At 41.2% G+C, this 21,990-nt stretch overlaps 1 protein-coding gene across 1 annotated transcript in view; it reads right to left on the reverse strand.

The window, feature by feature from the left end:
* The window catches only part of EGFLAM (EGF like, fibronectin type III and laminin G domains), a 182,901-nt gene extending 181,595 nt beyond the window's left edge, over window positions 1–1,306 (reverse strand). The window contains exon 1 of the mRNA XM_077763471.1: window positions 1,034–1,306. Coding sequence (XP_077619597.1) covers window positions 1,034–1,130 — 97 coding nt within the window. The 5' untranslated portion in view covers window positions 1,131–1,306. The remainder of the gene's footprint in view (window positions 1–1,033) is intronic.
* Window positions 1,307–21,990: the final 20,684 nt, after the last annotated feature.

A 21,990-nucleotide genomic window follows, 5' to 3' on the forward strand; every position in this document is an offset into this window, starting at 1 on the left:
CTCTGATAAATTTCCCCTGGTTGGTTCCTTTCTTATAGAAACGTTATTTGTGAAGACAAACTGCACTTTCTGCAGAGTTTTGCAGACTGAATTCAAATAAACTTATATTGTTTTCCATTGTTCATAAGATGTAATTAATCCCATAAGACAACTTTGCTTACAAAGTAAATTAAAAAAAAAACCTCAAAACCAGAAAAACACAGATTTTTCAAAATTCTAAATATAGTCTCAGCAAAGAAGAATAAAAATCGTTATTTGGGAGACAATGTTTAGAATTTTATTGCCTCAGGACGTTGTACTTTGAATAATCTCACAACACACACTGAGTCAAAGTAGACAAAAACAGACGAACTTTTTACCTGTACAACTAGAGGAAATGCAAGTTACTGTGTTTCCAGATCTCTACAATTCTTTGTAATATCCTACAACACCATACATCTTTGTTTAAATTGCCGAGCAAAGACAGGAGTTCAAAACATGGTCAAATTAACCCACTGGATACCCCTTTCTGAGAAAATGGCCCCAAAGAGGGAAGCATCCTTAAAAGCAGAGGCGACATCCCTACATAGTGCCAGGGAAGGGCCAGAGATGGGCACAGGGAACTCCAGGCAAATCTTCAGACACTTAACAGGAAATGGCCGGGCCCTGGGCAATATGAATTCAATAAAGATGTTTAGAGACACAGGAGGAGCTGTCTGAGTTCTCCTGCACAGTTGCAATCCTCTGTAATTGAGACAGGATGATCGCTGTGCCTACTCTCAGCTCTCTGTGGTCAAACACGGAGCCCTCCACCTCTACTGTATCTGGAAAATAGATCATTCCTTTAACAAACAAACATCCCTGGAACCGCCTGAGCTGGGGTGAGGACGAAGTTCGCACCTTTTCTCAGCTCTGGGCAGAGATGGACCCGGTTAAACCGCCGCTGGTTAGGGGACAGAGGGGCGGCGCGTTGCCTGCTTTGCGCCCTGGCGGGGACCGACCAAGACCCGGGCGCTCCGGGCGTGGTGTCCCCCGAGCGCGCAGAGCGCGTTACCTGATTTTCGGAGAGCTGTTCTGAGCGACCCTGCGCTGGGTCCGAGGCTGGAAGCCAGGAGCAGGAGCCGGAGCAAGACGCCTCGGATTAAATCCATTTCACCGCGGGCGCCTGCAAAGTTTCACCAAGTCCCGGACGCACAGAGAAAGGGCGTCTCCTGGGGGACCTGGGGGGGGCGGCCCCGTGGATCCCCGGACCCGGGTGAGGTAGCGCAGGGCGGAGGCAGCTGGACCAAGAACGACGGAGGAGTCCAAGGAGGCAGCACAGCTGGTGGGAGGTNTGAGAGGGGCCGGCCCTGAGACAGTTTACTCTTCGCCCACCTCTGGGACAGACAGCCCGCCCCTCACCCTCTAGCGACCCCCTGCTCAGCCCTTCCCGGCTGGTGACCTAGATTGGGGCGCTAGGAGGGGCCGACTTCAACCGCTAGAGCCGCAGAGCGGGAGTTAGGTGCCTGGAGCCCAGGACCCCCTGCTGTGGCACAGACCCTGAAATCCTAAGGCGCTTCCCGCCTCCCCTGGCTGTACCCTCCTCCTGTTGCGCCCCTCTAGATCACTTCCACCCAGCTTGGGGACTCGCCCCAGCACCTCCAAAGGTTGTTCTGGTCGGTCCAGCGCACTTGGGGGAGGACTGTCTGCGATTTGCCAGTGGGGAGGATAAGGGAAGGGGCGGGGCCGGCCGAGTCTGGGGCGCTAAGAAGATAAATGGGATTTAAGGAGCGCAGATGGAGAGCGGAGGCCAGGCCACTCCGTTGGAAACGCCGGGCGGAGATTAGGGCCCAGCGCAGGGGAGCGGGGTCGCCTCTCAGCAGAGGAAAGCAACTTCAGACCCTCCAGGGGAAGAGATGAAAGTCCAGGTGAAGCCTGGCGTCGGGGGTGAGGGATCCGAGCTCAAGCCCCCTGGTGGACTGAGAAGACCCTGCTGGGAGACGGCACCCGTCCACTGGGCTGGGGTTGGGGGCCTGCGCGCGGTCCTGGCCACTGGTTCCGCGGGATCTGGGATCCGGGGTCTACTCCCTTCTCTGGCTCTGCTGCCCTAAGACTCAGTAAAATACGTGGCGCTGCGAGAGGGGACACCCCGGGACTCAAGTCAAATTACACACTGGCGTGCTGATCTTCAAGCCAAAGAGAAGAGAAAGCAGATACAATAAATAAACCAAGAAAACACAGTCTTCGCCAGTTCCTGGGGAAAGATCAAAGGCTTAGGAAGTGCCCCGCAGAGGGAGACAGCGGCTGCTGGCTGGGAGGACCTTGCACCCGCTCCACCCTGCAGCCTCGCTGAGGCTCCTGGGGGTCCTGGCCCTTCATTGTTAACCTAGGTTTAGGAGAACTAGAGGGAAGGAGGTTAAGAGCTGATATCTATCAGCTGAGAGCTGAGAGCTCCTAGCTCTCCCTGCCCCCCAAAGATTCCTCCTCCTCTTTTTAGGAATGAATATCCCACGTCTAGAGGGTTTATAATGAGCCCAATCTTGTTTGTTTGCCAAGCCTGAGGATATGTTCCCTTACATGTTGGCGTTCTCTGCCTAGCGACTGCCCATAATAAATTCAAGTCCACTCTGACTTGAGTATTTGCAATTCTTAGCTGTGACACCTGAGCTTGTCCTTTTACACAGAGCTGGAGTAGAAAAGTCAAACAGACTGTGCTCTTCACTTCCAAGGTGATAACAATGCCATGTTTGGAAGCCAGGCAATGTGACTGCCCCCAGGACTGCTAGTCTCAAAAGTAGCAGAATCATAGACCCTTGGGATTATCATGGCCCCAGAGGTTATCCAGGCTATGCCTCCATTCCATGCAGAAATCTGCTTTCAGCTTCTTTGGCAGGTCATTCACCTGGATTTAAACTCCACCTGTGACAGAGAGAGCCTAGCTCACCACCGCCCCTAAAGTTGTCGGATAGTTCTCTTTATGAGAAAGTGATTTTTTATATCAGACCTAGGGTGGTACCAGGAACCAAGCAAGTGTTACCAGGAAGATCGCTTCCATGTTGGTTCTGCTCTTTCCCACTTAAAAATAATTCTCCCTGATGAAAAAATTGGAAACAATACCAACCACAATATGGCTAACGTTGATATAACACCTGCTAAGTAACAGACCCTCTCTGAAGTGCTTTATAATCCCAATAACAACCACACCAGGCCAGTATTGTTATTAGTATTATCCCACTTGACAGATAAGGAAACTAAAGCATGACAAAATTAAGTAACTTTCTCAAAATCATGCAGCTACCAAGAAATAGAGCTTCGGTTGAATCCGGGTGGTCTAGTCCCAGAGTCCAGAGGGAGAGCAGACAGAGAAGTGGACCAAGAATCACAACCTCTTGGTGTTTAACCTCAGGCTCCACCCACAGTGTACCTCGGTAAAATGAAAGGGCTGGGTGAAGTCTTTGCTAACTTCCAGGTTTTGCTTGTCTTTATCATCTGATGAACAGCAACATCTAATCCAAGCCATTTTTGCTCTGAACGTGTCTTTTAAAAGACTGGGACAAACTGTCCATTGCAAATTTTGCAAGCCCGAGTTTTGCTCTTCTTGCATACCTTCGACCGATGCCCATATCACCTCCTCATCCCAGGCACGGGCTCCCTTCCGTCTTTTGCAGATGGCCACAGGTGATTGGGAAGCTGGCTTGGCGTCTTCAGAGTCCCTACTTGTTTCTTCCTTGCAGGATTACTTTCAATTATATTATTATACTTTACTTTTGAGTGCCGCTGAATGCTTTGGGTCCTCAGGCCTTTGAGGTAAGAACTTACTTTCTGAGATCAGCTTGTTACAAATCTAGGGAATACCTTAGAGTGAACTCATTCCCTTCGTTTGAGAAGGATATCACATCCCCCAAGGTTCCCTCTCCTTCCAGTTTGACAACCAGTTTATGGCATTTATAAATCTGATGAAAGATAAATGGTCACTTGTCTTTCACTTTTTTCCTGCCTTCTGGGAGGAGAGAAGATAGAGAGGGCAAAGAGGCTTTAAATGTTTCATTTTTAAAAATCTGTTCAAATTCCCCAGAGCTTTAAACTCAATTAATAAGGTCACCTGCAGAAGAGTGACCTGCCTGCTTTGCTCAATACCATGGGAGAAAAGTCTGACCTTTGCTCCACGGAATGGATTCAGAGGGAGTTTTGATGAAAGCAAGAATGTTGAGGAAGTCCTTACATGGGATTCAGGAAAAGCCAGCATCCAATAATTCACTTTAGATTTAATTCATTTTTTTGAAAAGGTTATATGTACATATACAATTTGAAATATGCATCAGGCAGAGTGTATAGTGAAAAATAAGTTTCCTTTCACCCCCTCTCCCAGAAGCAACCACTATTATCAGTTTCTTGTGCATCCTCACAGACACATTCTATGAACATACAAGCACACACATATACTTGACGCAGAGAGGAGCAATTTGTACATGCTTTTTAACCTGAAAATCTACCCAAATCAGCAGGATCTGCCTCCCTCTTACTGACTGCTGAATAAGATTCTGTTGTGTGACATACAATGTATTTGTTCTTTCTGTATTGTTTCCTATGGCGTTATTATAGACCACACTGCAGTGAATGACCTAGAATAACAGCTGGCATATGTTATAATAGACTGTAGGGCACATTTCTAGACTAGTCATTGCTCAGCAGAAGGGTAAATGCCTTTTTATTTTGACCGTTTGGCCAAATTGCCTCCCTAGGAGAGTATACAAATTTATACCCCCACAAGCAATATGTAAGCCTGACTATTTCCACAAAGTCTTCAACACAGTATCTTATTAAACTAGAACTGTATATTACTTACATATAGGTTACATGTATGTAACATGTTACATGTTTTCATCATCACTCAACGTATAAAGAAAAGTACACGAAAACAAGCATCCCAATGAATGATAGCCAAGGAAGCACATTTGTATAACTACCACACAGATCAAGAACGAGAAAACTACCAGCACTTCTGGTAATCTTTCCTCACACTTCCTCTCCAGATGTATATGTTCTTCAGGAAGGATGAGAAGAGTTCAGACCTTCCATTTAAAAACACAAATGAAAATTAAAGTTTCACAAATAAAAGACACAGAAATAGATCAGTGGGAAATGTAAGCATTCCTCATTCCCAATATGAAACCAGCATTAATCGAGATTTGATCCCACTACGTGTAAAACCCTGTACAGAGAACAGAAAGACTATGGGCGGGAAAATACAACAATGTCTTCTGCACTCAAAAAGACAGTAGAGAGGAGAGTTGCATAGCCAGCTTCTCCACAAAGCAGAACAAAAGACACACTGGATAAGAGTGCCAATAACACGTGTGACAAGGGAGGAAAACCCTGTATTACAAACGATAACCTATGTAGCAATACACTATAAAATACAGCCATCGACCTCGTGAATGTTTTTCCTTTTTTAAAACAGTTTATTTATTTATTTTCAGAGAGACAGAGATAGCACAAGCAGAGGAGGGACAGAAACAGAGGGAGAGGAAGAATCCCAAGTAGGCTCCGCACTGTCAGCGCAGAGCCCCAGAGCCCAACGTGGGGCTTGAACGTCATGTGATCATGACCTGAGACGAAATCAGGAGTAGGATGATTAACTGGCTTAGCCACCCAGGCACCCCATGAATTTTTTTCCTTTTTAAGTATATTTATTTATTTTGAAAAAGGGCAGGAGAGTGGGGAGGAGCAGAGAGAGGGGGAGAGAGAAGATTCCAAACAGGCTCTGTGCAGTCAGCACAAAGCCCAATAGGGCTCAAACCCAGGAACCATGAGATCATGACCTGAGCTGAAATCAAGAATCGGTTGCTTAATGGACTGAGTCACCCAGGCGCCCTGACTCATGAATGTTTAAATCATGTGTACATATTTAGTAGGATTCACCAGGGACAGGGCTGGAGTTACAATGGTAAATTACCTGGTATTCACAAATTTGTCCTTCCTTCTGCATACATTTCTGAAAGCATAAATTAAAAATGACTGGGAAATTATAGTTAAGTTAGGCAACCTGATTCTCCAGCCTTTATCTTAAGGTAAACTTTTCAATGAAGTATAAAAATGTATAAGTCCTACCTACATGTATAATTCAATGGTCATCATAAAGTGAACAAATCCATGGGATAAGTTCAAGGGATAACCCATGAACAAACCCATTGATAATGAAATATAACAATTCAAGACCTCCAAAGCCTTTATATTACTTCTACTAATTATAGCATATCCCACAACAAAATAGGAAAACATTTTCCTAATCCCTAACATTAGTTTTGCCTGTTTTTGAACTTTATACAAATGAAATCCAATAATTTCCAGTGATGTAATCCAGTGACATAATCATTTATGTCCAGCCCCTTTTACTCAACATTATGTTTGAGATTTTCATTTAAGATGTGTGGTTATTTCTTCTCATTGGTGTAGGGTATTCCATTATATATAGGCATTACAATTTGTTTATATGCTACTGCTGATGAACATTTAGGTTGTTTTACAGTTTGGAATTACAATAAAAAATGTTTCTGTAATTAGTCTCGTTTGTGTCTTTGGTAAAACATAAGTATGCATTTCCATTGTGTATACCTGTAAGCATAATTACTGGGTTATATGGTAAGCATATGTTTAGGTTTGGAAGATACTGTCAGGTGGCTTTTCAAAGTGGCTATACCAATTTACACTCTCACTGGCAGTATACGAGACTTCCACTCATTCCACAATCTCACCGACACTTAGTATTGTTTGTCTTTTTCTTTTTAGTCATTTTGGTGACTGTACAGTAATTTCACAGTGCAGTTTTAATTTGTGTTTTCTTGAAAACTAATGAAGTCAAGTACCTTTTCACTTGTGTATTAGCTATTAGAAATCCTAGTTTAGTTTGTGAAGTGCCTGTTCATGTATTTTGCCCATTTTTCTATTGAATTGTCAGTCTATTTCTTATTGATTTGTAGAGATTCTGTATATAGCCTGGATACAAGTCATAGTATTTTTTTGTTGTTGGTGGTGGATGTTTATATTAAAAATATTTTTCCCCTTCTGTCTTGTCTTTTAACTCTCTTGATGACTTTTAATGAAAAAAAAGTCCAAGTTTTAATGTACCATTAATCAGTTTTTTTCATTAATGGCTAGCATTTTTAATGTCCTGTTTAAAAAATCTTTATTTACCTCTACGCCATGAAGATATTAGTTCATGTTTTCTTCCAAAATGCTATTGCTTTCCTTCCACATTTAGATCTGCAGTAGATTTTTGTGTATGATGTAGAGTAGTCCTCAAGCATCCAGTTTGACTGGATGCTCCCTCTTGATTTAGATGGGGGAAGGTACATCTTCACAGGGAGATGTGGCTTCTAGAGTGTGGCTTTGGAAGGGTATCTTTTCCTCTGTAAGAATCAACCAAGTTGATATTCAAGGCTAACACTGTGACATCACTTCTCACTAGGTATATCCGAGTGGAGAGCTACCTTGCATTATGTGCTTTAGAGTATAAACAAAGCCCACTTGCTCTAAAATATCTCACCTACAGATTTCGCAGTTTCCTTGAAGTTTCTACCATTTTAAATGTTTCCATGAGTAAAAAGTATAACTTGTTTATGGCTCATATCCATTCTATCCCAAAGAGCATTGGAGAAAGATGGAAGGGAGATATTTTAAGAACTTTCATCCAGGTGGTTCTCGTAACATGGACGTATTCTTCCTGAAAAGGACAAAGGGCTCATTCATTAATACTGTGCCTGTTAACAAAGAAGTAGGGACTAATTCATTAGCTAATTAAGCTGTCACCTACAGTATCAGCTCCAGGGTCTATAGGAGGTAGAGTGTATGAATTTGTAGTGACTTGAGAAGGGGAAATTGGTGGTGGGTGAGGTTCAGAATGTGGGATATGGCTTGTTTGTAATAGCACAGCTCTGGAAGTAATAAACAAATCCACCACTAGAGGAGAGCAGGTGAAACAAATTATGGAATATAATGGAGCAATAATCAGCTATCTAAGAAGTAATAGACTTAGAGCTTCAGGTGCCAAAATGGAGCAAAGTGGACAAACCAAGATGCCGAACAGAGTGCAGATGTTCACAGAATGTGGGGAGCAATTAGAGGATCTGAGATGAATGCGGGGCAAATTAGTCATGTGTTATTTTTTACTGGTTCTACCTTTAAATTAGAAGGCTATTTTACTCTGGGTTAGAAAGAAAGTATGAATGCATTTTAAAAGAAGTTAGGTCAGTCTGGATGCTGTAACAGTAGGAATGATGGCAACTGAGAAACCAAGAGAAGAGATACAGATCTCACTCAACTTGGGAGAGGGAGGGAAGGAAGAGTTTGAGGCAGGCACTCCCAAAGTGGAGGAGGTCATGAAAGACAGACCTCACACATCATGCGATTCTGTCTGGTGCTGTCAGATTTCATGTACAAGGGAAAAACCAAAGGGCTACCATCTTCCTGAATCGCATGGACATCCTGTAGCACGTTGAAGATTGGGGCTCCACACACAATACGACAAAACACAGGAGCTCCACAGTGGTGGCCAGTAACTGCTCACCGTACTAAAAGGCATCTATTTAGAGAACCGGCATCCCATTTCAGAATGCAGGGCTTGTTTGGGAATGACACAGTGTCCAGAAAATCTCAGTGGACTGGAGATCAGGAGATCTGCACTCCAGCTCTGGCCCTGTCACTAACTGTCAATGGGACTTTGCTGATTCAGTCAACCTCTTTAGACCTTATTTTTCTCCTCTGTCAACCAAGGGTGCTAGATAAGATGATGTCTCAGTTTGTCCTTGGCCTCACAGTATCATCTTCCATGGAAGAACTTCTTTACTTTTTCCAAGACAGACAGATGTCACTATTTAAAAACAAGTAGGAGCCTTGTAAAATGTTTGTTCTCGGAAAAACGTTGAAGTTGGAAAGCAATAGTCTTTTGCCAAAATAAGAAAAGAAAGAACACAAAACAAAATAAAACATTTAATACACACACACGCACGCACACAGGGATGGCAGGATAAAGGCAATTCCTTGCCTCTGAGAAGGCTGAAGGAAGCAGACTCAAAGTTTCCAAGCAGCCCACATCCATTGCATCCAGACAGAGGAAATGGGGAGGTGTGAGTAAGGAGAGGCAGGGAAGACCAGGACTGGGAGGTGGGCGTAGGAAGCAGAGGAATGCTGGCTCCGTTTCTGGGTTAGTTAGTGACAGTGCAAATAAATGCAGATTTTCTGATGCCAAGAGAAAACCTGTGGAAGGAAGGAAAAGGCAAATCTCTCCATCTGAGTTTTATTATACTTTTATTTGTGTGTTTCTTAAAAGAGGAAGTGAAGAGGAGGAGGGGACTAGAAGATTTGACGGTATGGTCTGATCAGTGTCCCCAAGCAGAAGGGGTCAAGGAAGTGAAAAATAGCTAGGTGAGGGGACACTTGATTTGTACCCAGCCCCAGGGGAGGAGGGGGCTAACAGAAAAAGGCTTAAGCAAGAGAAGAAGTTGTGTGGCTCGTTAGGATGGCAGTGCCATGGGAGGAGGAGGAATGGGACAACTTCAAAGGCTGATTCAAAAAGCAGAAGGAGATGGCTGAGATTCATGTTTTTAAGTTAACTGACAATATGAAGAAAGACCAACAGTGAGAGATGAGGCAGAAGTTAGCCTAGGTTTCCTCCCCTGTGTAATGGGATGTAACACCCACCGTGAAGGCTGTGCCCACCAGATGGGATGACCCAGGACACTGCATGCCATGCACTTGGCATTCACTGAATGTTGGCTTTATTTCATTTTATTGCATCCATCACAGAGACAAGCTAAGTGCTCTCCAGAGTTAAATTCCAGAAGCACTAGTAGATTATTGCCACCATGACAAAGGAGACTCAGGGCCAAAGATGAAGCTTTGATCCAGACACTTTCAACATGAACTGGAAATAATGGAAAATCAAGGTTTGTATTTTGGGACAATGAAAGACATCCCACAAAAGATTATGACATCCTAGATAGGGATTCTCCTAAGAAGGAATAATAGCTGAGCCATCAAAATAAGTGAAGCCATACAAATAAAATAAATGTAGGATACATGTACAACTGGTAGGATGCCAGTTAGTTCTGGCTGCTCCTGGGACCATCTAGCCTATTCATAGTTTCCTTCAGCTTTAGTGCCTCTTAATTGATCCAGTATGCATGCTTTTCGTGTTCCCTATTTCCTTCTTTTTTTATTACTCATTATATGTCCCTGGATGAGTCACATTGCTTTCCTGACATTAGTTTCCTGGGCTGAACTTGGCTGGAATTCAAGATCCTTCCCAGCTTGGACAATCTTGCATCCGTGTTGGGCATGGTAGCCCCAGGCACATCCTCCTCAGTCATGCCGAGACCCCAACAACTTATCCTGGGAAATACTACCATGGCTCTTCTGTCTGAGCCAAAGGAATAGACCAAAGTGATTGTGGAGATGTTGACTTGCATATAGTTGATGAACACAGAGGGATGGCTTTAATCGTTCTTTGTTCCCAAGCTTTATTATAATTGTGGGTTTAATTGGAAAACAGCAAAAATACACAAGTCAGGCTCTCTGCTTTCAATGGAGTGAAAAGTAGAGTATAGCAATATAATGACTGTATTTTGAATGCATAAGAAAGTATATGTGCATATTTATGTGCGCCCTCATATATATCCTCAGCAAGCAGGTGTATGGTGGGACTTTTCCAAATAGTAGAGAACTATATGGAGGGAAACAAGGACAGAGAAAAAAACCCTAAAGTCAACAAAGCAAACTGAGAATGGAGAAAGGAACGGAAGCAGAAGATACAGAGATAGGAAGAACATTCTCACCATATTCCAAGCCACCCACAGAATTGTAGCTCACAGGTTTGATAGCACAGTTTCAAATTTTAACTATTTAGCATTTTAGTGACAAGTCAAATAGATAAACATAATTGCCAGTTCAAACTGATGGCTCTTTACAAATGTGTCCCTCTATAAGAAATCTGAATTTATGTAAAAGATTCATTTGGGGGATAACTGGGATTTTTTTATGATTTTTTTTAAAAAACTTTCAGGTAAGTAGTCACTAAGGGAGATTTTTTCCAAATGCGTTGAATGAGAGTAAAATGGACACTTAAGCCAAAGTGTTAGATTTAATTTAATTTATATGTATTCAAATATAAAGATAAAACATTATTGAAATGAAAGCCAATAAAAAATGGAATATATATAATCTAAATTGCTATTTCATTAAAATTTTTCAAGTACAAATATTTCAATATTGGAAGAAAACAATTATACGTAGGTGAAAAATCATTCATAAAATGTTCTCCATCTTCCTCTTCCACATTTTCTTAGGGAGCCAAACCAGATTGTTCCATAATAGAAAACAGAAATACTCTAGGGGCTTCTGGATGGCTCTGTTGGTTGAGTGTCCAACTCTTGATTTGGGCTCAAGTCATGATCCAGTGTTGTGGGACTGAGCACCACATTGGACTTTGTGCTGAGCATGGGGCCTGCTTAAGATTCTCTCTCTCTTTCCCTCTGCCCCTCTCTCCCACTTGCATGCTCTCTCTCAAAAAAATAAAAAAAAGAAGAAAGAAGTACTCTAAAACTCACCTTACCTTGTCAAGACGCTTAATGAAACATAATCCTCTTTTCTATTACAATACTTGCTTAGTCTAAAGAGTAAACTTTATTAGCAAACTATCTCTATGATTATCTATTGGGATGTTAAAGAACTGAGAATCAACTTTTTAAATTCCTAAAGCATCTAAAACGGTCAAATATGTCAAATCCATGATTAAACAATGCTCTAATATGTTTATCAGATTGGAAGGTGAGGCAAGCAGGAAATGAAAGGGAAAAGAAAGTGTGGTGGTATTTTATCCTCAAACATCCAAATTAATTCAACTATTTTACAAAACAAGTAAGTATAAAAGAGAGTTTGTAAGCTGTAAAATTTCCAGGTTATATGTTAATATGTGATTGATACTCAGAATCTAAAATGCTAGAGCTTCCAAATTTATTATTAAGGGTTTGTTTTCTGCTATATTTTTATTAATCATAAATTAATATGACTGTGGGTAGTTGATTTTCCTTTTAAAATAAGATTTTCTCCTTCTCCCCCAATTTTTTACTTGATCCTGTATTTAACCTACTCAGAATTATTGTTAACATGATTTATATTTCCCCAAACAATAATTAGTCTAATGCATCAGTATCTAAATAAAACTAGACAATTCAGGGGCACCTGGGTGGCTCAGATGGTTAATTGTCCAACTCTTGATTTTGGCTCAGGTCATGATCTCATAGTTTGTAGAATCACTGTTTGAGGCTCTGCATTGACAGCATATGGAGCCTGCCTGGGATCTCTCTCTCTGGTTTTCTCTGCCCCTCCCCTGCTTTCTCTCTCTCTCTCTCAAAATAAATAAATAAACTTAAAAAAAAAACTAGAAAATTTAAAAGCTAATAAAATATCAACAAAGTCATTTTCCCTTCAATCTTACCAAAAAAAAAAAAAAGCAGATTTCAATTTCTTGAATCGGTCATGTCACAAACAAAAGGGCATATTACTCAAGAGGACTACCTTATGAGGAAAACAACCAGCCACATTTAGGCCAGCAAGATTATGACATCAGCAAAATCTCTTAGGTCTGTCAGGCCAGGACTATACTGGGGACCCCTGCTCAGCTGATGGAGCTCACCAGCCTGGCAGCTACAGAGGTTTGGACTGCCTACTCCTCCCTCATCCTGAGGCCCACAGATGCAAAAGCAAGGAAATGGGCAGCAAATTTGAGGTAGGCTGGTCAAAGGAGCACTTCTGGTTCTTGGCCTGGCCCCTTCCTGCCCATGGTGGTTCAGCTGACTGAGGACTGATCACCAGGAGGCATGACCTATACCGCTCAGCAACTCATCTGCATGTCCTACACTTTTGTCTCATTCCCAACCCCAGGCTCCTCCACCCCAGAGTACTGCTGTGTGAACTGTCAAGCCTACTAGCGTATGATATTGAAGAGTTTGCAAGAAGTTATTTATGCTGCTATTAAAAAGAACCCTATTCCCAAGCAAAGTGCAAATGAGAGATAACAGTTTTGCCTTTCTGAGGGGATATTTGCATTTTCTCAGAATATCAAAGCAGGGAATGAAGTAAATAGCCTAAGATGCAAATGAATGACTCTCGATCAGTGGTTCATAACTTGGATGCACATTAGAATCTCAAGGAGAAATATCATACAACAGTAATGCCTGGGCTCCATCCCCAGGGATTCTTGTTTAGTCAGGGGTGAGGTATCAGCGTTGGGGTTTTTTAGAAGCTCCCAGGGTGATTTTAGTGTGCGGTCAGTGTTGGGAGCTCTTGATCTAGAGTTAGAGGGTGCTACATTGAAGCTGGAAGGTGAGGGCAGATGAGCACTTAGGAAGTTGTCAGGAGGAAGACAGTGCAGATAGGACTGTGCTAGCAGAGGGGAGGCTGATCTGGAGCAGCACTTCTCAAACTCTAATGTATACACTTACCTCTTGGGGTCTTGACAAAGTGAAGACTATGGTTCAGTAGGTCTGGGTGGCTCCGGAGATTCTACATTTCTAACAAGCTTCCATATGATGCCCCTGCTGATGATCCAGGGGCCATATCTGAGTGGCAAGGATTTAGATGATCTTGAAGATCCCTTCTGATCCCAGAGAATCTATGATTCTCTGAATTGAGACCAACAGGACCAGAAGAGAGATTTTTCCAGAGAGACAGCCTGAAGGCTTGAACCACAGGGTACTGTATTTGCCTAGCCCTGAAATGATGATGAACAAATTTGCCACGGAGCATAACTCCCTCCTTGTACAGTCAGAGGAGTCAGGCTACTATAGACTCAGTCGAGAAGCAGATGTGCTAAGGAAGCATTTCAGAGACCAGAGCAGGCCAAGGAGCCTACTCACACACTCTCCTGAGTAGACCTGGCATAAACTTGGAAATCCAGGCATAAGAGTAAGGTATAGAAAGGGAGGAACAAGACTGGGGTGCCTGGGTGGCTCAGTCAGTTAGGCCTCTGACTTCGGCTCAGATCATGATCTCACTGTCTGTGAGTTCGAGCGCTGTGTTGGGCTCTGTGCTGTCAGCTCAGAGCCTGGAGCCTGCTTCAGATTCTGTGTCTCCCCCTCTCTCTCTGCCCCTCCCCTGTTTACATTCTTCTCTCTCTCTCAAAAATAAATAAAGATTAAAAAAATTTTTTAAAGGTAGGAATAAGAAGCTGACATATGATATTTAAGTATACCAAATGATTTCAAACACTTTTTATTTTAAAAATTGTGAAGCTGTATTTGGACAAAAGAACTAAAGATAAAAGACATAAATGCACAGAAAGAAAAATTGTACTAGCTTTAAGTGAATTGATATAACAGGTTGGGATGATCTATTTTTTTAATTTTTTTAAATTTTATTTTAGAGAAAGAGAGAGTGCATGAGCAGGGAAGAGAGGCAGAGCGAGAGAGAGAGAATCTCAAGCAAGTTCCACACTCAGCACAGGGTCTGATGCAGAACTCTATCCCACAACCCTGGGATCACCACCTGAGCCCAAATCAATAATTGGACACTCAACCAACTGAGCCACTCAGCCCCAGAGTGATCTATTCTATAGCAATTTAAAATTCTTGCAGGGATCCTATAAAATATGTTTTTAATTTTTATGTTCTTTTTTTTAATCAAATATTCTAAAAGGAGTACCGCCTTTTGGGTTTTGAGTTTTCTGAAGAGATTTTTTACCTGTGCTGAGACCATGACCGTGACCCTGGAAAAAGATGAGGATGTAAACTGCAGCTGGAAAAGAAACAAAATCTAGAGTTAGAAAGAGTATTTTCACAGAACTTCTGAAGTCAGCAATTTTACAAAACACCAAAAACCTATCCACACAATGAACGTGACAACTTCAAAGTCCTTCAGGATTCCTAAGAGTGATCTAGTGCAGTGGTTTTTAAGATGGTATCTGGGGGGTCTGTGGATGGGGTCTCTGAGACCTTTTCAGGAAGTCTGTCAGGTTAAAATTATTCTAATAATGATGATAAGATGTCATTTTGCCTTTTTGACTTACGTGAGTCATGAATATCTGGTGGAGATTTCAGAGGCTACATGTCATGTCATGTCACAACAGACTGAATGTAGAAGCAGGTGGAGAATTCAGCTCTCTTCTACTAAATCTACTAAATCTGACATTAAAGAGATGTGCAGAAATGGGAAATAATGTCATGCTCACTAATTTTTTTATTTTGAAAAATATAGTTATTTTTCATTAAAGTATATTATTTATGGGTGCCTGGGTGGCTTTGTCAGTTGAGTGTCTGACCCTTGATCTCAACACAGGTCATGATCTCACAGTTCGTGAGTTTGAGCCTTGCCATCAGGCTCTACACTGACAGTGCTTTGGGATTCTCTCTCTCCATCGCTCTCTGCCTTTCCCCTATGTGTGCTCTGTCTCTCAAAATAAATAAATAAACATTTACATATATAATTTACATGGACATATAATGGGTTTATTTAACTATTTTTAAAAACATTTTTAAAATTTCTCAGTTTTAATTTTTATGACAGGAAATATTGACAGATATAACCCATGTAAACAAAAGCCCTTTGGTGTCCTCAATAATATTTAATAGTATAAAAGGGTCCTGAGACAAAAAAGAAAAAAAAAAGCTTCGAACCATTAGCCTAGGTCCTTGTTCTCAAAATGTGGTCCATGGACAGACAGCATTGGCCTTGTTCTCAAAGCATGGTTCACAGACCAAAATCTTGGTGCCCCCTCAGACCTATTGAATCAGAATCTGCATTTTTGCAAGGTCTCCAAGTGATTCATCTACACAGTTAGGTTGAAAAGCATTGGACTATAGCTTTTATTTATTCGGTCAATCCTAACCTTGATACAACACACTGATGAAAAATGCAGACTCTCTGAATTCCATCTTCACTACACCATACCTGGGTGAAGTTAGGCAAATTACATAGCATCTTCATGCCTCAGTTTCCTCATCTGTAAAATGAGGGAAATAATGACAGCTGACTCATAGAGTTGTTATGGAGACAAATGAACGGATAGATGTAAATGTGTAGAACTATGGCTGGCCTGTAATAAGCATTCAGTAAATGCTGAGAGCTTAGTACATTTTCATAAAGTTTTAGTTGCTATTCCTCCTTCAGGAAGTGTAAAGATCAGTGGGAAGACAGAGATCCAAGCAACTGCCATACAGTGAAGCTGCCAGTGAACTCCCTATGTACTCAAAAGGCAGAGGGAGCCCGGGGCCTGCCCTAGGAAGCCGTGGATTTTATTCTGAAACTCCAAGGATAATGGGTATTTCCAAATGGCCCAGCATGAAGAAGGCATACTCTTCATACATAGTTTCTAGAGAGAGCAAGGGAAAAGGCAGAGAAACCAGGGAGAGTGTGACACAGTTGAAGAACTACTGTTTTCCTTGCCACAGGCCTTTGAGATCCATAGATGAGGAAACTGAAGTACAGAGAAGTTAAGTAACTGGCCCAAGGTTACTGAGCTAATAAGAGGAGTCAGGATGCAAATGAAGGCAGGTGGGCTCCCACGCCCATGCATTTTCCACTTTGTGAAATAGCCTCTGTCCATCATGCCAATACTCAGAGATTTTTGAAATTTGTTCTATGGCTAACAAGTTGACATACAAGTGTTTGCAAATGTTCCAGGTTCTCTATTTGGTGGGTACTGGGTTCTACATGCCTCCATAAATCAAATCTATTTGCTGTGCTGTTCAAATCTGGATGAAGTCCATTCACAAAGGGTTTATTTGCCAGACAAAGGAATCCAGATATCACCCTGCAAATCAGGAGGGAGCCTTGCAGATTTGTTATGGGAGGGTGGATATGTAAGTTCAAGATTCTAAAGATCAGTCCGTTGGATGTTGTGGCAGATTACATTCATGCAAAGTGATATCATGATGAAGATCTTCTAAGAAGGCAAGAAAAATATATGTCAAAGAGTATGGGACGTAAGTTAAATCCTGCTAAAATGCACCAGCATCCACAAGGGGAGGTCTTCACCTACATGCATGGGTTGGGCATTGTTCTCAAAGGAGCACCGAAGGGAGGAGGGCTCTTTGTTAAAGTCTACCTGGGGATTTGGGATTTAGATTGATCCTTTGGTCAAAAGATCTCTGACCAGCAGGTGTATATGTTTTAATCAAGGTGTATATGTTTTTTTAATAACACTTTTTAAAAAATTTTTATTTATTTCTGAGAGAGAGACAGCATGAGCAGGGGAGGGTCAGAGAGAGAGGAAGACACAGAATCCAAAACAGCCTCCAGGCTCTGAGCTAGCTGCCAGCACAGAGTCCGACGTGGGGCTCGAACCCACAAACCGCAAGATCATGACCTGAGCCAAAGTTGGACGCTTAACCAACTGATCCACCCAGGCGCCCCGTATATGTCTTAATAAACAGAAAAAAATCAGTCTAAAAACTATGTTGGGTTTTGGGAAAAGTCATCACAATGGGCCACCTGAGCATGTCCCTGCCTCCTTTCCCATGGAGTTGTAAACAAACAAGATGCAGAAAGCCCCAGCAAATGCTTGTCCCTGCCGCCTCACACCCTTCACCTGTCAGAGCAAGGGACCTTCCCGCAAGTAAGTTCCATTGGTGGCCAGCCAGGGGAGGGGGCTTCCTTTCTGTCCTTGAAGGGGCAGGTGTCCATCCACATAAGAAGAGGCAAATCAACACATGTGGGTAATTAAAGTAAGGGGGGAAACCCGTATTAAAGGCAAAACTAGAGGGACATTAAAAAGACTAGTGGTTGCTAGGGGCTGTGGTGGGTGGGGGGAATTGTCTACAAGGAGTACAATGTATTTTTGGGAGATGATAAAACTGTTTTCTGTATTGACTGTGGTTACCCAATCGTGTGTTTGTCAACTTTTCTAGAACAGTATACTATATGTACATTATACCTCAATTAGACTTTTAAAAAAATGCATATTTTTTCTTTTCTATTTTTAACTTGTTCTCTCTATATTTCCTTAACATTCTTTCATAGCTAATATTTCCTGAGTGCTCAGTATTTGTCAGGTACAAAGCTAAACATTTAATATCATGTCAAATCATTTCAAATCGCAATTTTCATAGGCCAAAAGATAGTCAAATATCAGCTATTTCATGTGCTTTAACTTAATATTTACCACAACCTTAATAGTAGATACTCTTGTTATCTTCATTTTGAGGTACAGAATGAGGCTCAGAATGGTTAAGCAATTTTCCCCAAACCACAGTGAGGAGTGAAGCCAGTTCCAAAAAATATACATGCTTAATGGAGCAAGGTGGTAAAACAGAGATTCCCAAGAAAGAAAAAAGACCCACCCACAATACCATCACCTAAAGTGATAACATCTTGGTGTATTATCATCAAATACTTTCCTAAGCATTCAATAAAAACCATTCTGATGCTTTTTTCTTTAATAAATGAAGAAGAGATATACAGACATTCAATAACTACAGGAGGGGTTATAAATGAAGATTTTTGTCTTATTTCAGCTTGCCAGGCATTCTGATAATTGAAAAACAGTTTAATGCTATTTTCTGCACTAACAGTTTTAATTTTTCCAATTCATCTTCTCCTTTCCTCACTTTCTAGCCCTTAATGGTGGAGTCGACATCACATATTTAAGATGGCTATTGATAATTATTACGAGTTTCCAATGCAACGGTAGCACTTAGAAAGAGCCTAAGAATACAGGTGTCCATGTAACTAATTACCAGATGAATTTATCTCAGGGGCCTCCTTATCTTCTCCCTCCTGTGAGTCATTGATAACTTGCCCGTCCAGATGAATTCACTGTGTCAGAAAAAGAGAAAGAGCATTGTAGAGTTCATTCCAGCTGCCAGAGAAGCTCAATAAGCCCCCAAGAAGCTTTTGAAAAATCAAGAAACTCTTAAAAAGGTCTTTAAAAGTAGTTTTTCACGTTTGGCCCAACAGAGTGATAATGCTTCTTTAAAGATAGCAGGTGTATGAGCCAATCAATACACTATTAAGACACTGGCAGCACCGAGATAGGATTACACGGTGAAGAAATTGTGAAACCTTTAACTTTTCATTTTCAGCAAGAAGAATTGAGGGAAGTGGCTTTTTAAAATTTATTTTTATCTGAATAGCCTTAGGTAATACAATTTTTCAGGAATAGATCAGGAAGTTCACACTCAGTCCACACACAACCGAATGATCAAGTTAACTTTATATCTTTTCGATAACATGACTTTATCCCCAGGTCTGGTCCAGCTTCCTGGTTTGGTGGAAAAACACAACTCCTTAACTCATGAAGACTTTTTCCAATTATTGCCTTTATTCCATTATTGAAATTATAGGAGCTTAACCAGATAAACTTACAAAGAAACTTGGCTGCACTTACACATTAACTTGAGGTCTGAAACACTCTCTAAATAGAAGTCAGTGGTCTATAAGAGAGTTCTTAAGGCTGGAAGGATCTTTAGAAGTCATTGTACTTCACCCCTAAATTCATAGATAATGAAATGGAGACCCAGAGGGGTTGACTTAACACCACACAGATGGATGGATAATATTGGAGTTCGAAATCATCCTAAAACTTTGGCCCTTTCTACTCTATGTGTATCTTAGTATCACTTTAGGGAGCTTAAAATAACTCTGATGCCCAAGCTATACATCAAAATATGTAAATTAGAATCTCTGGAGCAGGATCCAGGCATCAGTGTTTTTTAAAGTTTTGGGGAGAACACAATATTTACTCTCCAAGCGCAGAGAACCACTGGGTAGAGCTTTTTGCTATTTTGAGTATTCACTTTTATAAAGGCAACTTATCAACATTACTAGAAGCATTTGACATGCATGCTTTTGAACATACTCCAGATCAGATTTTGTCCTTCAATTTTAATGACATGTGGAAGTCATTAGCACTGTTTCAAAAATAGTTTTAGTTCCTTGTCTTGCAAGTGCTTGGTAGGATTACACATCCTGGCCCCTGGTGATTGAGTGGGGCACGTGGCCAGTGTTGGTCAATGAGTGGAGAACAAACATTTCTTTGGGCTGGAGCACTTAATTCCTGGTCCAAGCCCTTCCAAGACTCTCAGTCTGTCTGTCACAATCACTAACCATGTTCCACAGAGTGGCAACTCTGTAATTCTGGGTCCCAGAGTGAGGTCAACACTCACAGTGAACATGTTGCATGGATTAAAAATAGATCTTATTTTTTTTTTCTTTTTAAGCCACTGAGATTTTGAGGTTCTGTGTTACCACAGGATAACCTGACCTATCTTGAAAGATTCACTATATAATCCTAAGATTAGTGTTTTATGAAAAATAAATTATTTTTAAAAGAGAAATATGTTTTCTCCTCTAAAATGTGTATTTAAGATTTCATGGTTTTCCCCCTTTCTACTAAGAATGGATCTTAAATACTTAATCTCAAACTCAAATTTTTGAAAGTCTTGTCTTGTTCTCAACATTGACAGTGTTATTTTCATGTATCATCAAAAGTCAGCTAAAGGAATCATATAGAAGATTCCCAGATGTTCCAAAATAAGAACATTTCTTTAAGAGACTTAAATCTTCTCAACATACACATGGCGATTTCTTCTAACATTATTGCTGTTGTAATATTTACCAGTGGACTCACACCTGAATTTATGTTTGTCTTTTTACACTATTGAGTTGTTGGTTTAAAGTTGTTTAGAATTCTTAAAGTCTCCAGTGGGGCCATTCATTTGCTGTTAGAATCCATATGGTTGTATGACTTATGACCCAAGTTATTGGCAGACAATCACTCGGGTCTGGAGACATGACCTCCAACTTACTTCTTGAGCTCAAATCTTAATGTTGTTATTCCTAAATATATCTTCCCCTTTTTCTTCTTCCCTAGTAATTTTGGTAATAACAGAGGTCAGCTGGAGCCCATGTATATGACTGTCTCTGAGGAAAGGCTACAACTCAACCTACAGGTGGAAGAGCAAAATGCACCAGCACCAAATATGGGTTTAATCCAGCCAAGATGATATCATGGAATGGGGAGAAATAAATTATGGGTAACTTAGGGTCAGAGCCATGCATGTAAGTGGCTGGGAAAAGGCTGGGGAGACACCACACCAGTTCTAATAACCTCTAGCCAATTAATGATAAGTGAACTTCCCATGCAGCCAAACGCAACTGACAGAACAATCCAGCACTGTAAGGGTGAAGTGGGGTCAATTTGTTGACCTAATAATGAGTTTCTTCCTCTCCTAACATGTGTAAGTCTATGACTTGCACTGGAGCCTTGTTACACTGTGGTACAGTTATAGACTTCTAAGTCAGGGTGGTCCTTCAAAGGCTTCTTGGACCCTGTAGAGTCTCATTTTATCTAGTTAATGAAACAGATCCATTTTCAACATCTACCTTCATTCCTTTGATTCCTCTGGGAAATTTCTCCCCACCTCCAGTAACCAAGCCTGCAACTCAGTGATGGTTCCACAACTTTAAGAATAAAACAATGTGAAGAAAAGAGGTGAAGTTAGTTTGCAAAATGGTCAAGAACATTCTAAGAATGCTATTTTTCTCTGAAAAGGGAATAAATTTCTATTGACTCAAAGTTAAAATCTGCAATTTGCTCCAAAAGTATGATCAGAGTAGTGACCTCGACCATGGTCTAGAAGAGAGACTAATATCTGGAAAATGAAGGTTTTCAGGTTCAAGTCTCACCCTCTCTTTCACCAATCCTGCAACTGTGAGAAAATTAGATATACTTTCAGACCTTAGGCTTTTTATTCTGTAAAATGGGATAATAATAAACTTGCTCTATCCCAGGTATGGCATTGGGATCCATTTGGATAACATACTTTTCAAACTCTGGGCTTAATATTGTTATTGATATAAGAGTATCTGAAGGTTTAATCATAATCATTAATGAAAATTGGTTTTGAGAAGCAATAAAAGCAAATGTTATGATGATTACTATTTATTTTTAAAATTCCAAAACTGAAAAGGTTCTGGAAATGTACTAAGTACTCTGAGGCTATTATTGCCCTGGTAGGACGTTCACACTTCAAGTGTGCA

The sequence above is a fragment of the Crocuta crocuta genome, unplaced genomic scaffold (genome assembly GCF_008692635.1).
Source record: "Crocuta crocuta isolate KB4526 unplaced genomic scaffold, BGI_CrCroc_1.0 scaffold4, whole genome shotgun sequence".
Taxonomy (NCBI): Eukaryota; Metazoa; Chordata; class Mammalia; order Carnivora; family Hyaenidae; genus Crocuta; species Crocuta crocuta.